The sequence below is a fragment of the Crotalus tigris genome, unplaced genomic scaffold (genome assembly GCF_016545835.1).
Source record: "Crotalus tigris isolate CLP2741 ecotype Arizona unplaced genomic scaffold, ASM1654583v1 scf7180000019953.484404808:943566, whole genome shotgun sequence".
NCBI classification, from domain to species: Eukaryota; Metazoa; Chordata; class Lepidosauria; order Squamata; family Viperidae; genus Crotalus; species Crotalus tigris.
The window spans coordinates 486,310-508,004 of NW_024097788.1; the positions used below are offsets into that span (position 1 = coordinate 486,310).

Genomic DNA, 21,695 nt, shown 5'->3' on the forward strand with positions numbered 1-21,695 from the left:
GGAGGTGGGATAGTCTGGCAGATGTTTTTGATGTTTGATAGCCATGTCCTGATTATTCAGTATTGTTGACAGAGGAAACAGTGCAATAACAAATAGTAATGGTGATAATGAATCTCCTTGAAATATTCCTCTCTTGATATTAACCTCTCCCAGCTTCTCACCATTGATCTGCAACTGTGTCTTCCATTGTGCCATCGATCTTTGGCACAAATTTTCTGATGTTTCGCTACTGACTCCTGTTATTTCTAGGCACTTTATTATCCAATATGTGGCAGAGAGTCAAATGCCTTTTTGTAGTCAATCCCTGCAACATTCAGGTTGGTCTTCCTTCTCTTGCAGTTTTCCAAGATCATTTTGTCTATTAGGAGTTGATCTTTTGTTCCTCTGCTATTGGGGCGGTTTCCTTTCTGCTCAGGTGGAAAGAGATTGTTTTCAACTAGATGCTGTTGCACTGCATCAACTACTACACCAGTTAGTAATTTGAAAGTTGTTGGTAAGCAGGTAATTGGCCTGTAGTTACCTGGTGTTGCCCCTTTTGCTGGATTTTTCATTATTAGGTAGGTTTTCCCAGTTGTTAGCCACTGTTCAATTTCTCCTCCTTGTAGTATATTGTTGAACTGTTTGGCAATGAGTGGGTGTATAACAGTTAGATGTTTCAACAAAACCCATGCAGTTCATCTTCACCTGGTGCTGACCAATTTTTGATTTTCTTTGCTCTTTTTTCTACCATTTTTGTTGTTATTACTAGTTCTTTCATTTCAACTTCTGTTTTATTGGCATCCACCTCTTTTAACCAAGCTGCATCCTTGTTGTATTTCTTTGGGTTATCCCATATCTGCTTCCAGAGCTGCACTGTTTCTTCCTTGTCAGGTACTGACTGATTCCTTGCAGTTTCTCCATTGATGGATTGGTAGAAACGTTTCTGATTGGATTGAAATTGGAGGTTCTGCCTATAGTTTGCAATTCGAGCTTCATATCTACTGATTTTCCTGGCTATAGCTGTTATTTGTTGCTTTATTATTTCCAGTGCTTCCTTGATCTTCCGTGTTTCTAAGTGGTATTTCTTGATTAGGTATTCTTTGGTCTTCCTGTTCTTCAGCTTCTTTTCTTTCATCTGTTCTAGCTTGCTTGCATGTGATCTTAACTTGCTGATCTTATTTTCTAGTTTAACCTTCCATTTTTCTGGTGCACTGTTTGTTTGTTTTTCTTTTTTGTTGATTTTGCATCCCAGGTATTCTGTTATAACTGCAGCTGTGCTGTACATTAGTTGGTTTGTTTCTTGCAGTGAATTGGTGCTTATACTTGATATTGCAATATTTGCATCTTTTAATGCTTGTGCTAGCTGTTTCTTTGGAATAAGCTTCAATGCAGGTAGCCTTATTCTGTTGTTTTTGTGCTGTTCTAGATGCTCAGTTATTCTTTGTTTCAATTCTTTTATTTCTTTAGTTAGAGGGTTTTGTTCTTCCTGAGGTAGAGTTGCCTGGTTTCCAAATGAGAACAGTTGTATATCTCTGCTAGATTCCTTCACTGCCAACTCCCCCTGGTTTGCCTATACATTCTGATTTACTTCTGGTAAGGCTTTGATTTCTTTGCCCTGGGTAAACCTTTGCAGTTCGTCCAATTCTGTTTCTGTGAATATTTTATTTCGTGTTATAAATCGGCGTTGATCTGCTAGTCTCTGTTCTGTTATTTCTGATTCTGGATGTTGTTCTTTCCAGAATTGGTGCATTCGTTTTAGATATCCTCTTCTTGTTGGACTTGATCTGTAGTAACAGATCATTATTTCTTTGTTTTCCATCACTGTGTATCTGCGACGGGTAAACACTTTTCTTCCAGTAGTTCTGCAGCTGCTGGCCCTGGTTGCTCAGCCAACAGTCCTGAGTCCTGTAACCCATTTTTCACCAGATATCCAGGAACTCCAATATCTTAGTGCGGACCTTGTTAACCCGGGCGACGTCCGAGCCGGTATGGCATTCTGAAATTTACGTCTCACCATATTTTTTATGGGAGAGACACTCTTTGTCTGACTCCTCTGATGAGACCTGTCCAGTATGGTTGAACCTCTGGCATAGCTCTCATCTTCCTCAGAGTACACAAGCCCCACAACCACGTCAAGGTAGTGCCTCACTGGGGGTCAATATAAAGTTTTTAATTTAATTTTTATTTTTATTTTTTAAGCCTATATTCTGCTCTGGGAAGCTCTGGGGGGGGGGGGGAAGGGAGGTTTTTTTTTTTTTTTGTTTTTTTTTTTTTTGGGAGGGCTGGGGGATGGGTTTTTTTTTTTTTTATTTTAATATATGTATTGTTTAGTTTTATTTTTCTGTATATGTTTGCCTTTTGTTTTGTATTACTTTTTCCTTTTTTGTAAAATTTATAAAACTTTCAATAAAAAAAAAAAAAAAAAAAAAAAAAGAAGCAATGGATGGAAACTAACCAGAGAGAGAAGCAACCTAGAACTAGGAGAAACTTCCTGACAGAACAATTAAGCAATGGAACAACCTGCCTCCAGAAGCAGTGAATGCTCCAACACTGGAAGTTTTTAAGAAGAGATTGGACAGCCATTTGTCTGAAATGGTATATGGTTTCCTGCCTGAGCAGGGGGTTGGACTCGATGACCTCCAAAGTCCCTTCCAACATTATTATTATTATTATTATTATTATTATTATTATTATTATTATTATTACTATTGTTACTATTGTTACTATTACTATTACTATTACATGTAGGATGGGAACTAAGCTGATTACTCTTCACTATTCAAACTGTGATACTATGAAAAATAAAAGTTCATTGTACCCAGTTTAGCCTTGGACAGCCTTTTTCCTTTTATTGCCTTTCCCTGTTCCTATTATTCTGAGATCAAGGAAAAAGACCAAGGAATGGTTGCAGGATTTGGGTTTGGCTAGTCTAGAGAAAAGAAGAACTAGGGGTGACATGATAGCAGTATTCTAATATTTGAGGGGCTGCCACAAATAAGAGGATATCAAATTATTCTCCAAAGCACCAGAGGGCAGGACAAGAAACAATGGTTGGAAACCAATCAAAGAGAGAAGCAACCTGGAATTAAGGAGAAATTTTCTAATAGTGAGGACAGTTAACCAGTGGAACAGCTTGCCTTAAGAAATCGTGGGAGCTTCATCACTGGAGGTTTTTAAGAAGAGACTGGACAGCCACTTATCTGAAATGATAGGTGTTATGTACTGAGCTTAATTGATAGCAGGTGCAGGGAGCTGCACCCGAACAATCAGCAGACCACGTGATCTGCCCCGGGTGACTTGCTGTCTGCAAGGAATAACTAAAGCAGGCAATTCAAGCGGGAAAAGCGGTTGCAATGATTGGCTGGCGATGCCCCAGAGAGACTGTATAAAAGGGGGTGAAGCCATTTTGTTGTTGTTCTGATTTACTCAAATAAAGACTTATCTGTTAACATCCTCTGACTATTCAATGTCTACCAACGCAAAGAACAGAACAGTAGGGTTTCCTGCTTGAGCAGGGGGCTGGACTAGAAGACCTCCAAGATTCCTTCCAGCTCTATTCTATTCTATTCTATTCTATTCTATTCTATTCTATTCTATTCTATTCTATTCTATTCTATTCTAAATTCGCCTTGCAATTATACTGTCCACTTTGCAGCTGGCATCCTCTAAATCAAAGTCTAATGCTAAGAAGAGACAAGCTGGCAGGAATCACTGCATTATTTCCATATCAAATCCAGGGTGGGTAATAAGTAAATAAAGCACTGTCTTTCTCAAAGCCATTTCCTTTAAGTAGATTAGATTCCCCATAATTCTTTGCACAACATGAATCTAAAGCCCCGGTCTGCAACATCTCAGTTGTGACTCTACATTTCCAAGTACAGATTTGCTGTGGGGGAGAATGTTCCCATCATTTCTTTTGGCTTTGAAAACATAACAGTTCTTAGCTCCCAATCTACTTCTTATCATTAGCAGAACTGTTATGTTCCTGAACTGCCAGCAAGTGAAACATAGACCCAGCCCTTAGGGATTTATTTCACTTAAGACAGAGAAGGCAAAACCCCCATTCCATTGCTTTAAATTGGCCTTCATTTTAGACAGCATTTTGGTTGAATTCCTGAAAATTTATACTGCACTAGGAATGACAGCTTTGTCCATTGTAGAAATGATTACTGTGAACAGTAAATTGGAAGAAAAGCTAGGTGTCTCTCAAATAAGAGCAATGGAGACCACAGAAAAGATGCAATCGAAATGTTCTAGATTGATACGAAGCGTCAATGGAGATTCTCAATCATCCAGGTCATGGTTATCTCAGAGGTGCTTTTTCCAAAAGACAACTGGACTTTCTTGTTTGTTTGTTTGAAAATATTTCACTTCTCATCCATGAAGCTGAAGAAGCTTCTTGGATGAGAAGCAAAACGTTTTCAGAGAAAAAACCAAGAAAGTCCAGTTGCCTTTTGGAACAAGCACCTCTGGGATATTGATATGAAGCTTACACAAGTGGTGACCCTTCCCAATGAATGCAAGAAAATTGTTAGCTGTGTATGTAGCAGTCCATGGAAATTCCATCAAAATGGAATTGCAAAAGAGGAATAGGGATTAATCACACGTGACAATTGGCAATTTATATCTCATGGCCTACAGTTGGCTGGATAAAGTACACCAAGAACAATACTTGGAACAAAATGCAAACATGGAAAAATGGATGCTGCCATTTTTAGCTAGAATGCCATTTTGAGCTTAAAAATGGTTCCCCATCCTTGGGTTTAAACAGGATGCCTCTTGTACCATTTTTCTACTCCCTTTATGGGGACCTTTGTCATCTTGATAGAGTTATGTAATTGAGAAGACATTTCTCACCATGTTGGATAATTCCATGCTCCAGAAGTCTGCGACCGAGTTGTTCAGCCTCTGTTCTTGTGGCAGCCTCCCCTTCCTGGATCAACCAGTCAATCAGTTGAGAGGCCATGAAAGTACGTTCATATTTTGCTCCTTCTTCTTCTCTGGCTTGTAAAATTACATTTTCAGTATTCATAAGCCTGCAAGGAAAGTATAGAATGGAAAAGGAGAGAGTCAATGCACACATAAGTACATCACACAGGTAGCTCTTTACTTACAGCTGGTCATTTTTACAGCTTGGAATGGGTGTTTTATGATCTGTAAAGCACTTCTGGACATTGTAAAACGTCATGCCAACCCCCTTGTCACATGACCACACTTGAAAGGTTTGGCAACTGACTCGCCGGTATGACCAGATGCAGCATTTCAAGGTCATGTGACGATTTGTGACTTTTTTGCCAGTTTTCCGGCATTCTTGCAAAAACTGCTCATATAATAATAATAATAATAACAACAACAACAACAACAACAATAAAAGTTGGAAGGGACCGTGGAGGTCATCTAGTCCAACCCTGCTCAGAAGAATGGGTTCACATAGAAACCACACCGTTTGCTTAATGATCGTGGTGTTTTCCTTAACGGTTGCTGTGAAAAGTGTTGGAAAAACAGTCATATAGGGGTGCCTCGACTTACAATCATAAGGACTTAAAACTGGATTTCCAGTCCCAATTGTGATCATAAGTCAAGGGCTACCTATATTGCAGAAATTCATTCATAAGTTTCCAATTTCTGAATGAATGAATGAATGACCCAAGCAATTGCTTTGATCTAATAAAGCAGATGATCCCATGTTTAGCTTGCTGCTTATCAAGCTGATTTTACACATGGTTGAAGCAAGTGTCATCTGTTCCATTCTCTTATGCCAATCAAACTCAGAAAACTAAAGCAGAAACCACTTTGGACTTTGTGCTTGAGGTGGAAAAAAAATGAAACTTTGAATTTAGGTTTTACCAATTAGATAGGTTTGTTGTTATGGAAATGGCTGGTTTATACTATTATGTAAAAGTAAAAAGTTGAGGTTTGATATTATTATCTTATTCTACTGCACCAAAGTGAGTCGGAAGTCAACGCCTTTTTTTTCTTTCTCCCCTTTTTCCTACCCTCTTCTCTTCCCCTTTCTTTCCGCTATCTTTCCCATTCTTTTCTTTTTGTATTTTATATTATAAAATAATAAAAAAAGAAAACTAAAGCAGAAAAGTCAAGATACGTTAATTTCATAGATAAAGCTACAATTATGCCTCTGTTCTTCATAGTCTGTGGGTCAGGTTATAATTCAACCAATCCATTTGCCTCTTCCCCAAATGGATATCCTCCAAATGTATAGAAACTACAATTTCTAAACGTTACAGTTAGTGTTAGAACCTAGCCATTCTGGTTGGAAGCTCTGGAACTTGCAGTCCAAATACATCTGGAAAACATCACGTCTAGGACAGTTTGTGCGCAACTTTTAATTTGGTGAAGGTTCAATGCAATGTAGAGTTTAGATGGGGGGTCTCAGTATTTTGTGCTGCTCCTCTTTAATTTCTTCTTCACCCCTTTTTTTAAAACAAGTTTTATTAATTTTCCAATTTTACAAAGCTCCAAGTGTTAGGGAAGCAACATGGTGATTGGGTGGTCCATAATCAAATAACAAGCTCTTTCATGCATATGTCAGGTTACATCATCAAAAATTTCCTGTTTCCTTTAGTTATTGTATCACATTCAAATTAATACATTGCTAATTATAACTCAGTAAGTTAAGACATATATTTTGTCTTATACGCCTTCATATCCTGTTTTGAATTTCAGTTAATTTTAGTTACAGTATTCCAGTTAACTTAATATCCATAGTCTTTAGATTTCGGGTGACCCAAAGTTCCCTTAGTTCATTACAAAATAATTGTCATATCTAAAATACATTTATTATTTACTCAGATAGCTTCTTATTTTATTTCACAAACATATTCTATTTCTCATCCTAATAACTCATCCCTTACTAATAAGATAACCGTTATCATCTCAATCTTATCATTAGCAGAACACCTTTAATAGGAGTTATTAGCCTGCAAGCCCCTGGTACCATCGCAATCCTCCCACTTAACCATTTTTTTCACATTTCTTTTGTAGTATAGGTTGTCCTTGACTTACGACAATGGCTTGAAGTTATGACAGCCTCTGTAAAAGTGATTCACATCCCATAAGTATAATAATGGCCGTTGTACTATTCCTGCAGTCATGTGATTGCAATGCAGGCACTTGGCAACTGGCTTACAATGGTTGCAGCATCTTGTGGTCACGTGATTGTGACTTGTAATTTTCCCAGCTGGCTTCCAACAAGCCAAGTCAATTGAGGAAGCTGGATTTGCTTAGTGACTGAATGGCTCACTTAACATCTATGTGATTTATTTAACAACTGTGATGATTTGCTTAACAACTGCAGTAAAAAATGGTTACAAAATTGGTCCTGACTCCTTAATGATTGCATTGCTTAGCAACTGAAATTCCAGGCCCAGTTTAAGGTCATAAGTTGAGGACTACCATAATGAACAGTTAACAGATGTGCTGTCAAGGTTGAATTGCTAGGATGCCTGCTAACTTCTATTGCTACTCAACTTGCCATAGAAACAAGGGGGAGGGATAGAAAGTGTTGGAAAGAAATAGGATTCTAAGAAGCTGTCCAAGGACAGTTAGAACCAAGGTCACAAAAGCAGCTGTCTGATGGAGAAGTGGACAATTCTCATAACAAAGCAAAGAAGTATGATTGGACAATGTGAACATTTGGTGGGTGGGGGTTATGCAAAGCTATTGTTAACTAACCAGACTTTTGTGCAGGAAAACCAGAGCTGGTTTTGCTCCTTCAGTTCCAAGATGTGTATTCAATAAAGTTTATCTTTTATAGCACTTCAAAGCCTTGAAGATTCCTTGATTCTGAATTCAGTATTGGATGGTTGACATGTGCCTCATAAATTCGCATAATGAACAAATTGCCACAAATGGAACAATTGTTCTTATAACTATGCCAAACCCTTAAATTGGTCTGCCAACATTTCCATCAACCTCTATATTAAGGAGGAGGTGAAGTCAAAAATATTCACAGTTGTTTTCTACTTCTTTTTTTTTAATAGAAGAATTTAGTCCCAGATCATTCACTTGGTACAGGTTAACATTGTGGAGATAATCTTTGTTTTTATGTTTTTCTTCTTCCAAAGCCATTAATCAACCCAGATGCCAAAAACCCATCGCCCTAAATCCAAGGCCACATCAAATGTAAAATCCATTAGCTAATGGTTTCAAGACAACTGTTGCATGAAAATTAGAAACTCTGCTTCTGCAGACACTAAGTCAAATGGTTGTCCAATCTCTTCTTAACAGAAGAGTTACACACACTTTCTCTAAGTGAGACATTTGTATTAATTGTTCTTCGACATGGAATGCCAGGAGATAGTACTGTATTAAACTAAATATTAATATAAGCAGGCCACATATCTGTAGAAACAAAAATATTAAATGGCTGAACTCGGGGAAGCTTACCAAAAACAAAATGTTTGTGACATGCTATTTTCAGAGAACTATATTTTGAGGCGAGTAAAAGTAAAGTTCCCTTTGAAATGAGCTGAATTCTTAGAAACTACATGGACACAGACTCATGTTGTTTTCTTGATAAAAAATACAGAACGGAATATTCTCAATAAAAAATGTAAAATTGAAAAGGTACTCATATCAATGCTTGCAACAGAAAATTGCTAGCTTTAATGCCTTTTGAATGGAAACAGCAGGATATTGGCTTATAGCTAGTCCAGCAAATGGTATATCAAACATGAACTTGGAGGTTTTTGAAAGTTCAGAAATTGTTGTTCTTAGGATCAAATCCCATCATTTTTTTCTAGTAAAAATAAATGTATTTTTTCCAGTAAAAATAAGTATAATTTTCTTCTTGGAAATGTTTCTTATTCAGACTGTGTGATGTACTGGGGAAGATTCCTTATAAATAGCCCATTAGGAACTATTTCAAAGGTTCATACACATAAGAACATGATTTTTCTTTGACTGAGGATATATATATATATTGAGCAAAGTGAAGATTTTTGGGGGGTTGATTAATTCATTTCCAAATGGTGAATATATGGCATAATATAGAGAACTTTTTTTACATGAAAGTCCAACCATATTCATGCTAGGAAGCATGTAGTCCTTCCTACTAATTCTAGGAATGGAAGATTATTGAGCTAGGGATTATACTTTTTGGACAGGTATGTGCAAAACACCTGGGAGATGAATTTAGGTGGTTTTTATTCTTGAGGAGCCAGGATTTTTGACTTTTTTCTTGGAATTGGAAATTATGTGGTGGAATGTGGTCTGGATTCCCAGGAAGGAGGAACTGAATTCCAGAGGACCAAGAGACAGCAAAGTTTAGACAGTTTAGTTGGGAGAGAGTTAAAATGGCTCCTCCTTAGAGATTCTCAGAGTATATCTTTAATGATGCAAGTAAATGTGTTAGTTTGGCAAGATTTCTGTATATAGGCAGGAAACAATAAAGGAAACTGCTTAGACATCAATGGGTGTCTTTTTTGGTTGGAGCGGGGGTCTGATAATTGTGAGCGGAATTGGAAAAAGCAAGGAACAAAAAAACTATTGCAGGATATGCAGTGCAGTTTTGTACCTTTTCCAGTTCAAAATTTTCACCAGGAGGGTCTCTTGGATGTCAGGGCCAAAGACAGCCTATTACTGATCCACATGAACTTCATGGTGATTCTCCTTCTCAATTAGCAAAGGGAAAGCAGAATTCTTATCGTAACTACCCTTAATCATTCTCTGGGAGGAATTAACCTTATGTCACAAAGGTAATACCAATAGTAATAGGCGCGTTGGTGTAGCCCCAACACAACTGGAATACCATTTGTACAACACTGGCATTGACAAATTCGCCATCAATCAATTGCAAAAGGCAGCTTTACTTGAAACAGCTTACATCCTCTAACACAGGGCTCTCCAACCTGTGGGCTGTAGCCCACTGCTGGGCTGTGGCCTGTTCACCACGGGCCATGTAAGTGGCTAGCCATTGCGCTTGCATGCGTGCACACACTCACCCATTTATGCTAGTGCCGCCACGAGCACTGCCATGAGCATCACACAAGGGCTAGTGGCCCCGTTTGTGTTACGTGTGCTCTAGCAGTCCCATTTGTGTCATGTGGGCTTTAGCATTGCCCCAAGCGTCATACTGGTACTAGTCGCCCGTTAGTGGCACACATGTACTCACGGCCCTGTTTGTGTGTGCGCATGTGCATGTAAAGGTGTCTGTCCCTCCTGGTCGCCAAACCAGAAAGGTTGGGGACCTCTGCTTTAACACCATCTAACGTCAACGTCTACCTATTTCAGGTCCTTGAGAAGCACTTGATAGGTGGATAAAAATGCCAAATCCAGTCTGAACTTCTGGCAAGCTGTGTAACCAACCATAATAAAATAAGGTAATAAATATAGGATACAAATAAATAAAAAATAATTTTTAGGGGAAATACATTCACATGCACACACTTGTCGAAAGAATACCTCATCCACACCTGTCTTTTATTCACAGAGGAATAAATTCAAGGATATCAACATGAGAACAATTTTCATTATCGTTATTATCATCATCTTTTGTTATTGGGCTGCGCCATGGTAACAGGAATTACCAAATACAACGCAACTAGAGGATGTGTTGTTCAGATACAAGCCCAGCAGGCAAATCAGTCTCATAATTAAAATTAAAATTACTAGTTGATGTGCCTGTAATATTCATAGTGTTGTGGAACTGGAATTGTGAAAGGAATAAAAGGTGCCAAAGAGAAGCAATATTCAACAGATGATTCACTACCTTTTTTCTTCGTTGGCATCACTATAAACTTCCTTTCTGGTACAAGAAAAGATTTTGGAATGGAAAATTGATTCTGTGGTTGTTGGAGAAAAGACCCAGTTTCTTCCTTCAGTTTTCCTGTAATTCATTCTGATTTTAAATTTATATGCTTTTTAGTTACTGTAAATAAACCAAACATAGAGACAACAATGCATTACACAAGTTGTTGAGATCATGGCTGCTGGGTGTAGATTGTCTGATCTGATTCCCAATTAATTAGCAATATTTATTAAAATGTGACATCATTAGTTGTATTGCCTAATTGCAGAGAGAAATACAAACAGTGGAAATATATATTGCTTTTTCTGAAAGATGAGACAAGCATTTCCGGTAAATTAGAACCTTCTGCTGGGATCAAAATTGATAAATTTGGTTAAATGTTATGACCAGGGGGACAGGGAACTACTTTAAAATTGGAAGAGGTTAATCAAGGATGTACAACTATGGCCCCTCTATACCTTATAGACTTCAATTCCCAGAATTCCTGAGCCAGCATGGCTGGCTCAGGAGTTCTGGAAATTGATGTCCACAGGTCATAAAGGGGCCATACTTGCCCACCCTTGCCCTTAATATTGCTTTTATTCAGAACTTGGTTTAATTTGGTTTCAAAATAGACTTTTTCTAGGAAAAAGTTGAGGAGATTTATACAAATAATGCCTATTCCTGATGTAATTGAAAGGGGTAGGCCACACATACAACACAGAGAGAATGTTCAGATATAGAGCAATTTGCTAAACAATTCTAATATGTTGTAAGCTATCAATGGGTCAGAACTGAAGAAGAAAGCAATAATGACATTCTAAAAGTGCTGAATCAGATGTGTGTGTGTGTGTGTGTGTGTGTGGCTTCAAATCAATGTTGACTTCTGATGACTGCCTGGATATCTTGGCAAGATTTCAGAAGTGCTTTGCCATTGCCTCATTTCTAGGGCTGAGAAAGAATGACTGGTCCCAGGTTGAAGATGGGATTAGAACTCATGGTCTCCAGGTTTTTAGCTGGATGCCTTTACCACTGGAATGGGACAACTGGGTGCAGCCAACTCACCATGGCCAACTTCCAGTGGGACAATTTGCTGTGGCCAACTCACTCTGGGACAATTCAAGTATTTAAAACAAATAAAAAAACATTTTATTTGTTGTCATTCACATTTCATTTTGTCTTCATTTGCATCCTTTCTTTAATGATTCTAGTCCAGGGGTGTCACACTGCCAGCGCACGAGCCAGATGCGTCATAGTGAAATCGCGTCCACCCCATTGCCGGCAATGGGAAAAAAGTCATGATATGTTGCGACATGTCGCGTGACGTTGTGAGTTTTGACACCCCTGTTCTATTCCATCATTTCTTTGGTATTAATGTAACTCTTGTCCTGCAGCAAGTTGTCCGTGACGAGTTGGCACACTGAGTTGTCCATTACACCAAACTGGCTCGAATCAGTTATAGAAGGTGAGTAATAATAGCAACTGCAGTGGCACCAGAAACCAAATGCTATAGTTATTAAAAACAAGTACAGATACGTCCCCAAGATCCATGAAGCGTTATCTAGTCATTGCCAGGGAAGGCAACCAGTTTGGGGAGATTCTTGTAATATAGGTGGTAGATAATAAAATTACTGACTTTAGCTATTCACAAGTGGTTCTGGTTGCTTGCGCCTGACAGATCTAGAGGTCAATGCTACGTACTCCGTACACATAAGAAAAATCAAACCACATTTTGCCAAATGGTGAGTACAAAACCATCAGCTTTGCTACATTCAATCCCCTTTACAGAGAAGCCAAAATAGCACGCCTAGGAAATAACTCTTCCTCAGTTCTTGACAAATAGTAGAAAACAGGAAACACCAATCTTGGATTTGAAGATTAAATGGTTTGAAAAAGGATGTTTTGAACTGAGATGTTGACTTTAATCCAATTCTTTCACAGAATTTTCTGGAAGTTCATCGGCCATCATCTTCATCCTGTTGCAATTCTTCCATGATTTCTGGACACACCTTCTGTTTTTCGAAAATCCGTTATGAAGGGAAAGATTTTAAACTGATGTACAATGTTTAATAGATTGTTAGTTAATGTATTCGGAGACATCTATCGTTCAAAATCATTGGTTAATGAGTTCTGGATCAAGTAAGCTTATTACTAATTCCTATGAGTTAAACAAGCATTTCCATAATATCCATGTATTTACTTTGAGTTCAGAAATCATGATTCTTGGCTGCAGAATTTGGCTTGTTTTAAAACCACACAGGGAATAACCAACTCCCCCTTTCATCAAGTTACATTAGAAATTGCTGTGGTTGGGGTGGACTGTATAAAGTCCTGTTTTTCAAGGAGGTAGGAACAAGACACTTTAAAGCATCTGTTTATATTCCATCACTGGGGCAAAGAGCATCTTCCAAATCTCCTTTAGGAAAAATTACAAGTTGGAACATCTGACTCAAATCGCTGCCATGAAGCTTCCCAGTTCCCTCTTATTTGTTAAACAATCTCTTCTTTGTGGCTTACAACAGAATAGCGAAAACACAGCAGGCCTTCTCATTTTCTATATCGCTTGCGTTAGGAAAACTAAGAACAAATTGTTTTATTGGCTACTGTAAACAAAAACAGCCACAAGGCATTAAAAAAAAAAGAAAGAAAAGAAAGAACAACTGAAAAGAAACAGAAGAGAAACATATGTCTACCACAGGGCCATTCCTGGAGGTTTCGATAAGATTCCAAAGACAATCAAGCAATCTCAGAACAAAACACAACTTTCTCTTATTTCTTCTGTTCTATTAGCATGCTTTTCAAGCAGGTTTTGCAGATTTTCAAAGTATTAGAAAAATGATTCACAGCGTAGTTTGATCATTAACAATACAAGCTTCATTTTAATTCTCTCCGGTCGCCTTTGTCCCGACAGATCTCTCAGCGCGTGTTTGATATCATAGTGTCTCTCGAGAGCAGCAGCCTAGTGGTGGAGATGCTCACCTTCCACTTGGAAGTTTGAGAGTGCCAATCCTAAGTAGTAACAGATGATTCTCTCTTAGGGTGCAAAGAAAAAAATACCTGCTGCGAACTCCACGTAGGCATCAGGAAGGGAATCCGGCCAGTAAACGCTCAGCTCCATCCAGTCGCCCTGACTCTACCCCAAATAGGGACTACAAGAACATAAAAAGGGAGTTATTTGTAGTATCTCTTGAGCTACTTGAAGATTTAGGGGTCAGAGACACTGTGTTGCAGTGGTTCTACTACCTCCTAAATGGAGAAGTCAAGCCAGAATCAATTTCCTGAAGTCAGTTTTGGGGGGGGGGCCTTCTGAACTCATGATTTCTGTTGGAAAAAACAGGTGGAGGCAATGACAGGGCAGCCTTTACCTTGTTTATGGTATATTACATGTGTGTGTGTGTGTATGTGTGCATGCGCACATGCATGCACACGCCAACTTCACCCATTTCTGGACCAGAAAGCATTGAAGGATTTATGTCCAAAGGTGCTTTTCAAAAGGCAGCTGAACTTTCTTGGTTTTTGCCTTCAAAACATTTCACTTCTCATCCAAGAAGCTTCTTCGGTTGTGACTGAATGGTGGGGAATGAAAAGATTTATATAAATATATATCATATAAATCTTTCCATTCCTTACGATTCAGTCAGAACTGAAGAAGCTTCTAGCATGAGAAGCAAAATGTTTTCAAGAAAAAGGTCCAGTTGTCTTTTGGAAAAGCACCTTTGGGACAACCATGACCTGGATGACTGAGAATCTCCATAGACCAGGGGTAGGCAACCTTGGCTCTTTTATGACTCGTGGACTTCAACTCCCAGAATTCTTGAGCCAGCCAAGCTGGCTCAAGAATTCTGGGAGTTGAAGTCCATGAGTCATAAAAAAGCCAAAGTTGCCTACCCCTGCCATAGACAGTCATGTCTTGGTCATCTTTCGATTAAACTACTGCAATTTGCATTTTCTGAGACTCTGTGGAAGATTATTTAGAAGTTGCAACTGGTACAGAATATGGCTGCCTGCTTGATTTTTTATTGTTTATTTATTGTATTACTCATTCAAATGTATCGCTTAAAAAGTTCAGCATTAATTTATAAAATACACCAATGATTCTCCCTTTCTCACATCGACATTTACCAATATACACACACATATGGACATTCCCTTTTCTCCTTCTAGTTGCAATAAAAAAGGGAGAAGAAAAAAAAGTGGATTGAGAGGTACAATGTAGTGGTATGTGGAAATGATCTCGGGAATCAGGAGCAAGAGCCACAGACTCTGGAGAATGGTTTGTAAAAATGGACTTACGACCAGTTGCTTAGCAACTGATTTCAGTCCTGTGGACCCTCCAAAAGGTACTTACAACCCAGTTCCAGAGTTCCAATGGCTGCTGCCCTCCTGTTCATGTGACCACATTTTGGATGCTCAGCAACCGGCCTGCATTTACAGCGTTTCCTCCCCTGGTGGTCAAGTAACCCCAATTTTTTTTGGGGGGGGGGGAAAGCACTGTATGATGTTTTTGCCAAAAACCAGCATTTACTTTCATTTTGGGCAAAAACATCCCACAGAGGACAATGAGAACAGCCACAAATTCACTTAATCGCCATAATGATTCAGTTAATGAATACGTCAAAAAAAATTGGGTTGGTCATGTGTTGACCTGCTTTATAACCATCATGACACATGACTGTAATGTGCAAGCTCCATCGTGGTCGTAAGTTGAGAACTACCTGTAAAAGGTATCTCAATCCATAAAAGAGGATAGTTGTGTGGGAGTGTTTCAGAAGGGATCCTCCTTAGTTTTTTAAAGAGTAAAAGAAAGTGAGGGAAGAACTGCTTTCAGTCTTGCAAGATTCAATGAATGTAATCTTACAATAAAAATAGAGCTAGAAATTCTGGTTGTGTTTCTTGACTACCTGGACTACCTTGCGGGGCTAACAGAGAGCCAGTTTGAGCTAGTGGTTAAGGCATCAGTTCAGAAAGCAAGAGGTGGTGAGTTCAAGTCCTGCCCTACTCATGAAAGCCAGCTGGATGACCTTGGGCCAGTCACTCTCTCTCAGTCCAAGTCACCTCAAAGGTTATTGTTTTGGGGAAAATAGGAGGAGGAAGGTGTGTTTGCCGCCTTGTAAAAATAATAAGGGTGGGATATAAATAATTGGGCAAGGAAAGAAAAGTAAGAGAAACCTTGTTTAGGCATCATAAAAGGATGATGTTCACCAATCACTGACAACAGCCTTCACGGGCTCCTGGTACCTCATCTTTAATGGCACCTCCCACATGCTCTTATCCACATTTAAACAAAAACAGCAACACTTCAATTTCCAAATAATTTTTTGAAGACATTTAAAGCAACTCATCTGTCACCATCTACAATCTCTAGAGCTTCCATCTCCTTTTTTTTTAATTTTGACTTTAATTTTGACATGATAATACTGTACCGTTATCTACAACAGATAATCAAAATGCAACCTTTTCTTCTGTAAGGTGCCCCATAAATAGCGACCTTTGCTTATTCAGATTGGGAGCATTGTCCCAAAGCCTCCTATTTAATTTGTCCAATTACACAATGGTTCACCTTTTGTACTACCCAGATCTAGTAAATGTCAACTCCTAGTAAATGTCAACACCCATGTTCCGAGCAAGCTGCAAAGCTTGAGCAAAAATCACATGCCTGTTATTGTGAACAGAGAGTACGATTTACTTCCATTGTTATTTGACCCAAACAATCTAGCATGACATTCAATATTTCCCATGCAACCTTCTGTTCTGAATCTTGATGATACGCTGTGGATTTATCTTCCATAACCGTTGATAGTTTTTAGCGTAACATTTCTCTTGGGGAAAAAAACCCAAAGAGCTGGAACAGGATGAAAATCATGCATTAAATGAGTAATGTGTATATTAATTCTTTAAGACATTAAAGATGGCATTTAACCCTGTTTCTCCTGTACCAAACCAGCAACTCAGAATGACTTTATATACAAACTGTAAAATAATAAAACATGCCGATAAGCTAAAAAGAATGAAAAAAAACATGTAAACTTCACAAAACATTAGAAATATAGTGGAAAATATTGGTAGCTCGGGTGGTAGATGATGGTTTATTCTCTGAGCTTGTGGTTTAGTTTCCAAATGTTTCGTTTATGAATATGATTTATGGGATGGCTGAGACAACTACAAAACAGAGGAGATGTTTTGTGATGTTGGTGGTGGTTTGTTCTCCGAGCTTGTTGTTTAGTTTCCGAATGTTTTGTCACCAGGCTAGGTAACATCAGCAGTGGAACTTCAGTTGAAGTGTCTTGTTTCAGTTCTCTTCTGCTTTTGTACATCTTATGTGGTCAGTGGGTTGCTTGACCAACTGCTCATGACATGTCAAGGTCATTTGATGGTGAGGTCATCCAGTTGACCATATAAGAACTATAAAAGCTGAAGAGAATGGAACTGATGACAAAACATTCGGAAACTAAACAACAAGCTCAGAGAACAAACCACCGCCAACATCACAAAACAACTCCTCTGTTTTGTAGTTGTCTCAGCCATCCCATAAATCATTGTATTATACTGGGATTCCCTCTCTAAAATCAATGGATAAGGACATGTGACATTGGATGGCTATGCCCAGCTCCTGCTGTTATTTCAGCTGCTCTACTCTCCCCTCCAGAACTCTGCAGAATACCTTGAGAAATTCAATATGGGATGTTTGGAAATAAAGTTAGCTCTGTTCCCCACTCTGCTATTTTGCAATCCCTCTGAAAGTTAAGGTCAGTGTTAGCATTAGTCTAAATTGATTGCCTTCCTCCCCCCCCCCCCCAAACACACTTTCTGGTTTCAAAAGAAGACTTCTGCTGTTGTTCCTCCCTGTTCTCACTTTCCCCAGGTCTAATGTCACGGGCAGAGCTTCAACTGGTATTCCATCACTGGAGATTTTTAAGAAGAGGGTGGAGAACCATTTGTCTGAAATGGTATAGGGCAGTGGTTCTCAACCTTTTCTTCACCATGGACCCCCCTTAAATATCTTTTGTGGCCACGGACACTGGCCACAGACCACCAAGACAATTCATTTTTCAAGCCTTTGTGGACCCCCTGTGACATTACGGACTGCCATGGGATTGTGGACCACAGGTTGAGAACCACCAGTATAGGATCTTCTGCTTGAGCAGGGGTCTGGACTAGAAGACCTCCAAGTCCCTTCCAACTGTTGTTCTATTATTCTGCCAAGCTTTTTGAGATTGGATCTTTTCTACATTAATGTGTTAAGATTATTTCGTAAGCCGTTTTGAGTGTTAGAGAAATGCCTGTACTTGGCAGTAGAAAATAACTGAAGGAGAATATGCCTTAATTTATTTGGAGAGAAGATCCATATATAAGGTGTTGCCAGTGAGAAAGCACTGTTGTATGCTCACACTAACCACGTCTCTGAAGGTAACAGTACAAAAGAAACAACATCTGATCTTAAGAACAGGTGAATTCACACAGGACAGCAATGTTCTAGCATGCAGGTTGGAATCCACTTAGGGTTTTAAAGATGGACAGATTGCTTCCTCGTGATCATGGGGTTAACTGGAACTACTAGCTGCCATAGGAAAGGAGGGCCAATTTAAGGTGGCCTGCCCCAGACCACTGATGGATCCAGAGAGTTTCCAGGGTATATCTGGAGCATTTCCCAGTATTCTGGAGAACAGTTTTGTAGATATCTGTTTAACCTCTGGATAACGGAAGCAGCTGCTACATAAAATTAACTCTATCTTCTTGTCCACCAATCCAAGGAGGTGCTTTTAGTCTCTGAGAAGTTCCAGGAAATGAAGTCACTGAACAAATCCGTTGAGCAACACTGGTGGAAAACCAGGAGCAAGTATAACTAGACCAATGTTCCACTATATTCCATTCCCACTAGTGATCAGATTTGATCTCACTACCCCCACAACTTATTTTTACTGATTGATTTGAGTTGATTTCTACAGCTGCACATCTCAACAAGTAACTCTTAGTCTGCATTCCCTGGCCACTGAGCAATTTACAAGCATTTGTAATGAGGTCAGACTAGAAGATCTCCAAGGTCCCTTTCAACTCTGTTACTCTGATGTTTATTTCCTTTACATTGGCTGTGTTTCTGCAAGCATTGGTCCCAATGATTTCCTTTCTGAAAGGGCCCACAATCTTTTGCCTAGATATGTCACAACACCATAACAGAACATCAGAAACAAAGGACAAGGGCGGGAAAGACTAGATATCCTTTTAACCTACTGTGTGTGGAACGTACTTTTCATATATTCTCTGTCCTCTCATGAAAGCCTTCACTTCGTTGTCTAGTGGGAATGTCCCATCGTCTTTCCTAAAGCGGTAGAAAAGTTTGAGATCCTTGAATTCTTTATGCTCATCACAAACTGAAACATAAAACACAGGAAATCAGGATGAAGCACTCCAGATATTTTTATTTACGTTTTGTGGTTTCATGTTACATTTCCAAACCACAGCACTCATCTCCTCAACGTATCCTGAGCTCTTTCAGAACCCCTAACTAGCATTTCTGGGTAAGCGCTTGAGAATGTTGATTCTTTTCACTTACCATGATGGATAATGCTACGATCCAGTAGCTTCTGCACAAGTTTAATTGCTGTCTCCCTGTCAAAGGCCTCTTTGTGATCAATCAGCCAGTCAATCAATTCTTTGGCAACAAAACAGTTTGGGTAAGTCTTCAGGTGGTGTCTTCGGTCCTTAATAATTTTTTCTTCATGCAGCCTGAGCCTGTGAAACAATTGATATCACACTGAAAATCAACTTTTCTTGATTTGTGTTTACCCTGAAAACTGGAATTTGTCTACACACTGCAAACTGAAAAAGGATGAGTGCACCATTATATTTTGGGATTTGCATGCAGATTGTCAAATATGTCAATTTCTCATTTTTCCCCATCATACATTCATCCTGAAGGAGATACCAATGGCCAAAAAGGAGTTCCTGCTTCTGAAGCTAATATCATTCAATCTATGAAGGACATCAGGATGAACCTTGGATCTTCATCCTTCCTCTCATTAATTAAATCAGAAATAAAAGAGCTAGCGGATCCCAAAGTAACAAATATAGTGGTCCAATTTTAGTCCATGATTCCTCAGAATTTTAGGATTGATAAGCACCTCTGGAACTTTAAGACGTTATTATAGGGAACATCAAAAATATCTGTTTATCTAGTTACAACATGGCTACTGTAACGGCAACTCATAAAATATGCATTTCACACAAACTAAAGCGATAAGTTGTGCTACACTGCACATTCTAGCCCTAGGGCAGGGGTAGGCAACCTTGGCTCTTTTATAACTCGTGGACTTCAACTCCCAGAATTCCTGAGCCAGCCATGCTGAGGGGAAAGGGAGAGGTTTCCAAGCTGAGCCATGCTGGCTCAGGAATTCTGGGAGTTGAAGTCCATGAGTCATAAAAGAGCCAAGGTGTTAGCCCCGTCTTTGACACACGTAACCAAAACAATGAGGCACTTCGTCAAGAACGGAGAACATCCAGTTTATTTCACGAACGTAAACGGAATAAAGTCAGCACTGACTAGCTGTTAACCCTAAGTGTTTTTATACATAAGCTGGAACCCTTCCTAGCCCACACCCCTGTCACCGCCCATACACCGCCACCCACCTACGGACCGCCCCACACCTCAAAACTCGCTGCATCATGATGACTGAACGCTTCCCGACGACCCGGCCGCTTCCCGTTGCTTCGAGCTCTTCCCGAAGCTTCTGCCGTCTTCTTTCGACTCTTTGAAGATGTCCCGCGGCCACTATTGGGTACGCATGCGTTGGATTGCCTGTTCTGTCCTTCACGCATGCGCGGCTCTAGAAATCATGATTGCATGCCGGGCCGGCTTCTGCGCATGCGTGGCCACCGGAACGATGTCGGGCCGACCGGACGTCACACAGAGTGGCGAGTGCCTTGCTGCCGCAGGTAGGTGCAGCGGTTGGTTGCAGCACGGCCCGACATACTGCCCCCCTTTCACCACGGTTCCCCCTGGGAAACAAACAAATATGTTATACCCGTATCTTTACCCCCTTTTGTCCACTCCCGCTACCCCACATAGTCCCGGCTTTTCTGGGTTTTCCACATGGAACTGATTGATTAATTTAGGGGCTTATACATCATCTGCCCGTACCCATGTAGCTTCTGCCAAAGGATAGCCCTTCCACTTAATTAAATAATATAACTTGCCTCTCTGATTACGGGAATCGAGTATCTTCTGCACTTCATAACGTTCATCTTTAATAGGGCCTGGTCTAGTGTCCATTTGGTATGAATGGACTGGTTTAAGCAAACTACAGTGAAATACAGGGTGCACCTTTCCTAGCAGTCGGGGTAATTGCAGTTGTACGGTTACAGGATTAATAATCTTTACAATTTTGAACGGGCCAATATATTTAGGTCCCAGTTTTTTACACGGGATTCTTAATTTCAGGTATTTGGTGGACAGATACACTAGTTAGGCTCCTTTATTGGCTTTACCGTGGAGCTGACTACAGGCAGCATGGCCGAAGGTGTCCAGGAGATTGGGGTGTTGGAGGAAGTCCTTGAGCAGTCGGTGGACCCTGGCACGTCAGTGGATCCAGGGGCAGCCACGGAAGGACCGGTTGTTCGTCCAAAGGAGAAAAGTGTTCCGCTGCTGGGGGATGTGGACCCTGGGGTTAAGCAGAGGCCGGTATTACCAGAGGCGGCTGGCTGGGGACTGAGTTCCACGTCCCAACGAAAAGACACCAAGCGTCGGTCCATACAGGATAACGGGGGCTCTGCGATGGGCTGGAGGGAGAGGAGAGTGGTCGGCGACGATGGAGGTGACTGGAGTTACTCTACCACTCCAGGGCAGTATACCCTCGATGTATTCAAGGCTAGGTTTGGGGAGCCAGGGTTCCTTCCCAGACAGGGGGTGGCCGCTCATCGCCCTGAGGAGTCATCCGGATTCCGTCTGGGTAGCCCACAGTTGCGGGGGTCGACT

The 21,695-nt window shown here is 40.0% G+C and overlaps 1 protein-coding gene across 4 annotated transcripts in view; it reads right to left on the reverse strand.

Moving 5' to 3' along the window:
- DEPTOR (DEP domain containing MTOR interacting protein) overlaps positions 1 to 21,695 on the reverse strand; it is an 86,225-nt gene that overhangs the window by 37,653 nt on the left and 26,877 nt on the right. For 3 of the 4 annotated variants that reach the window (XM_039365087.1, XM_039365088.1, XM_039365090.1), the window contains exons 3-5: positions 19,278 to 19,456; positions 18,972 to 19,095; positions 4,837 to 5,015 (exon numbers count right to left, since the gene is read on the reverse strand). In XM_039365087.1, the coding sequence (XP_039221021.1) occupies positions 4,837 to 5,015; positions 18,972 to 19,095; positions 19,278 to 19,456 (482 nt within the window). Of the gene's footprint in view, positions 1 to 4,836; positions 5,016 to 18,971; positions 19,096 to 19,277; positions 19,457 to 20,368; positions 20,544 to 21,695 lie in introns of those variants that run through there. The other variant, XM_039365089.1, reaches the window with a different exon arrangement.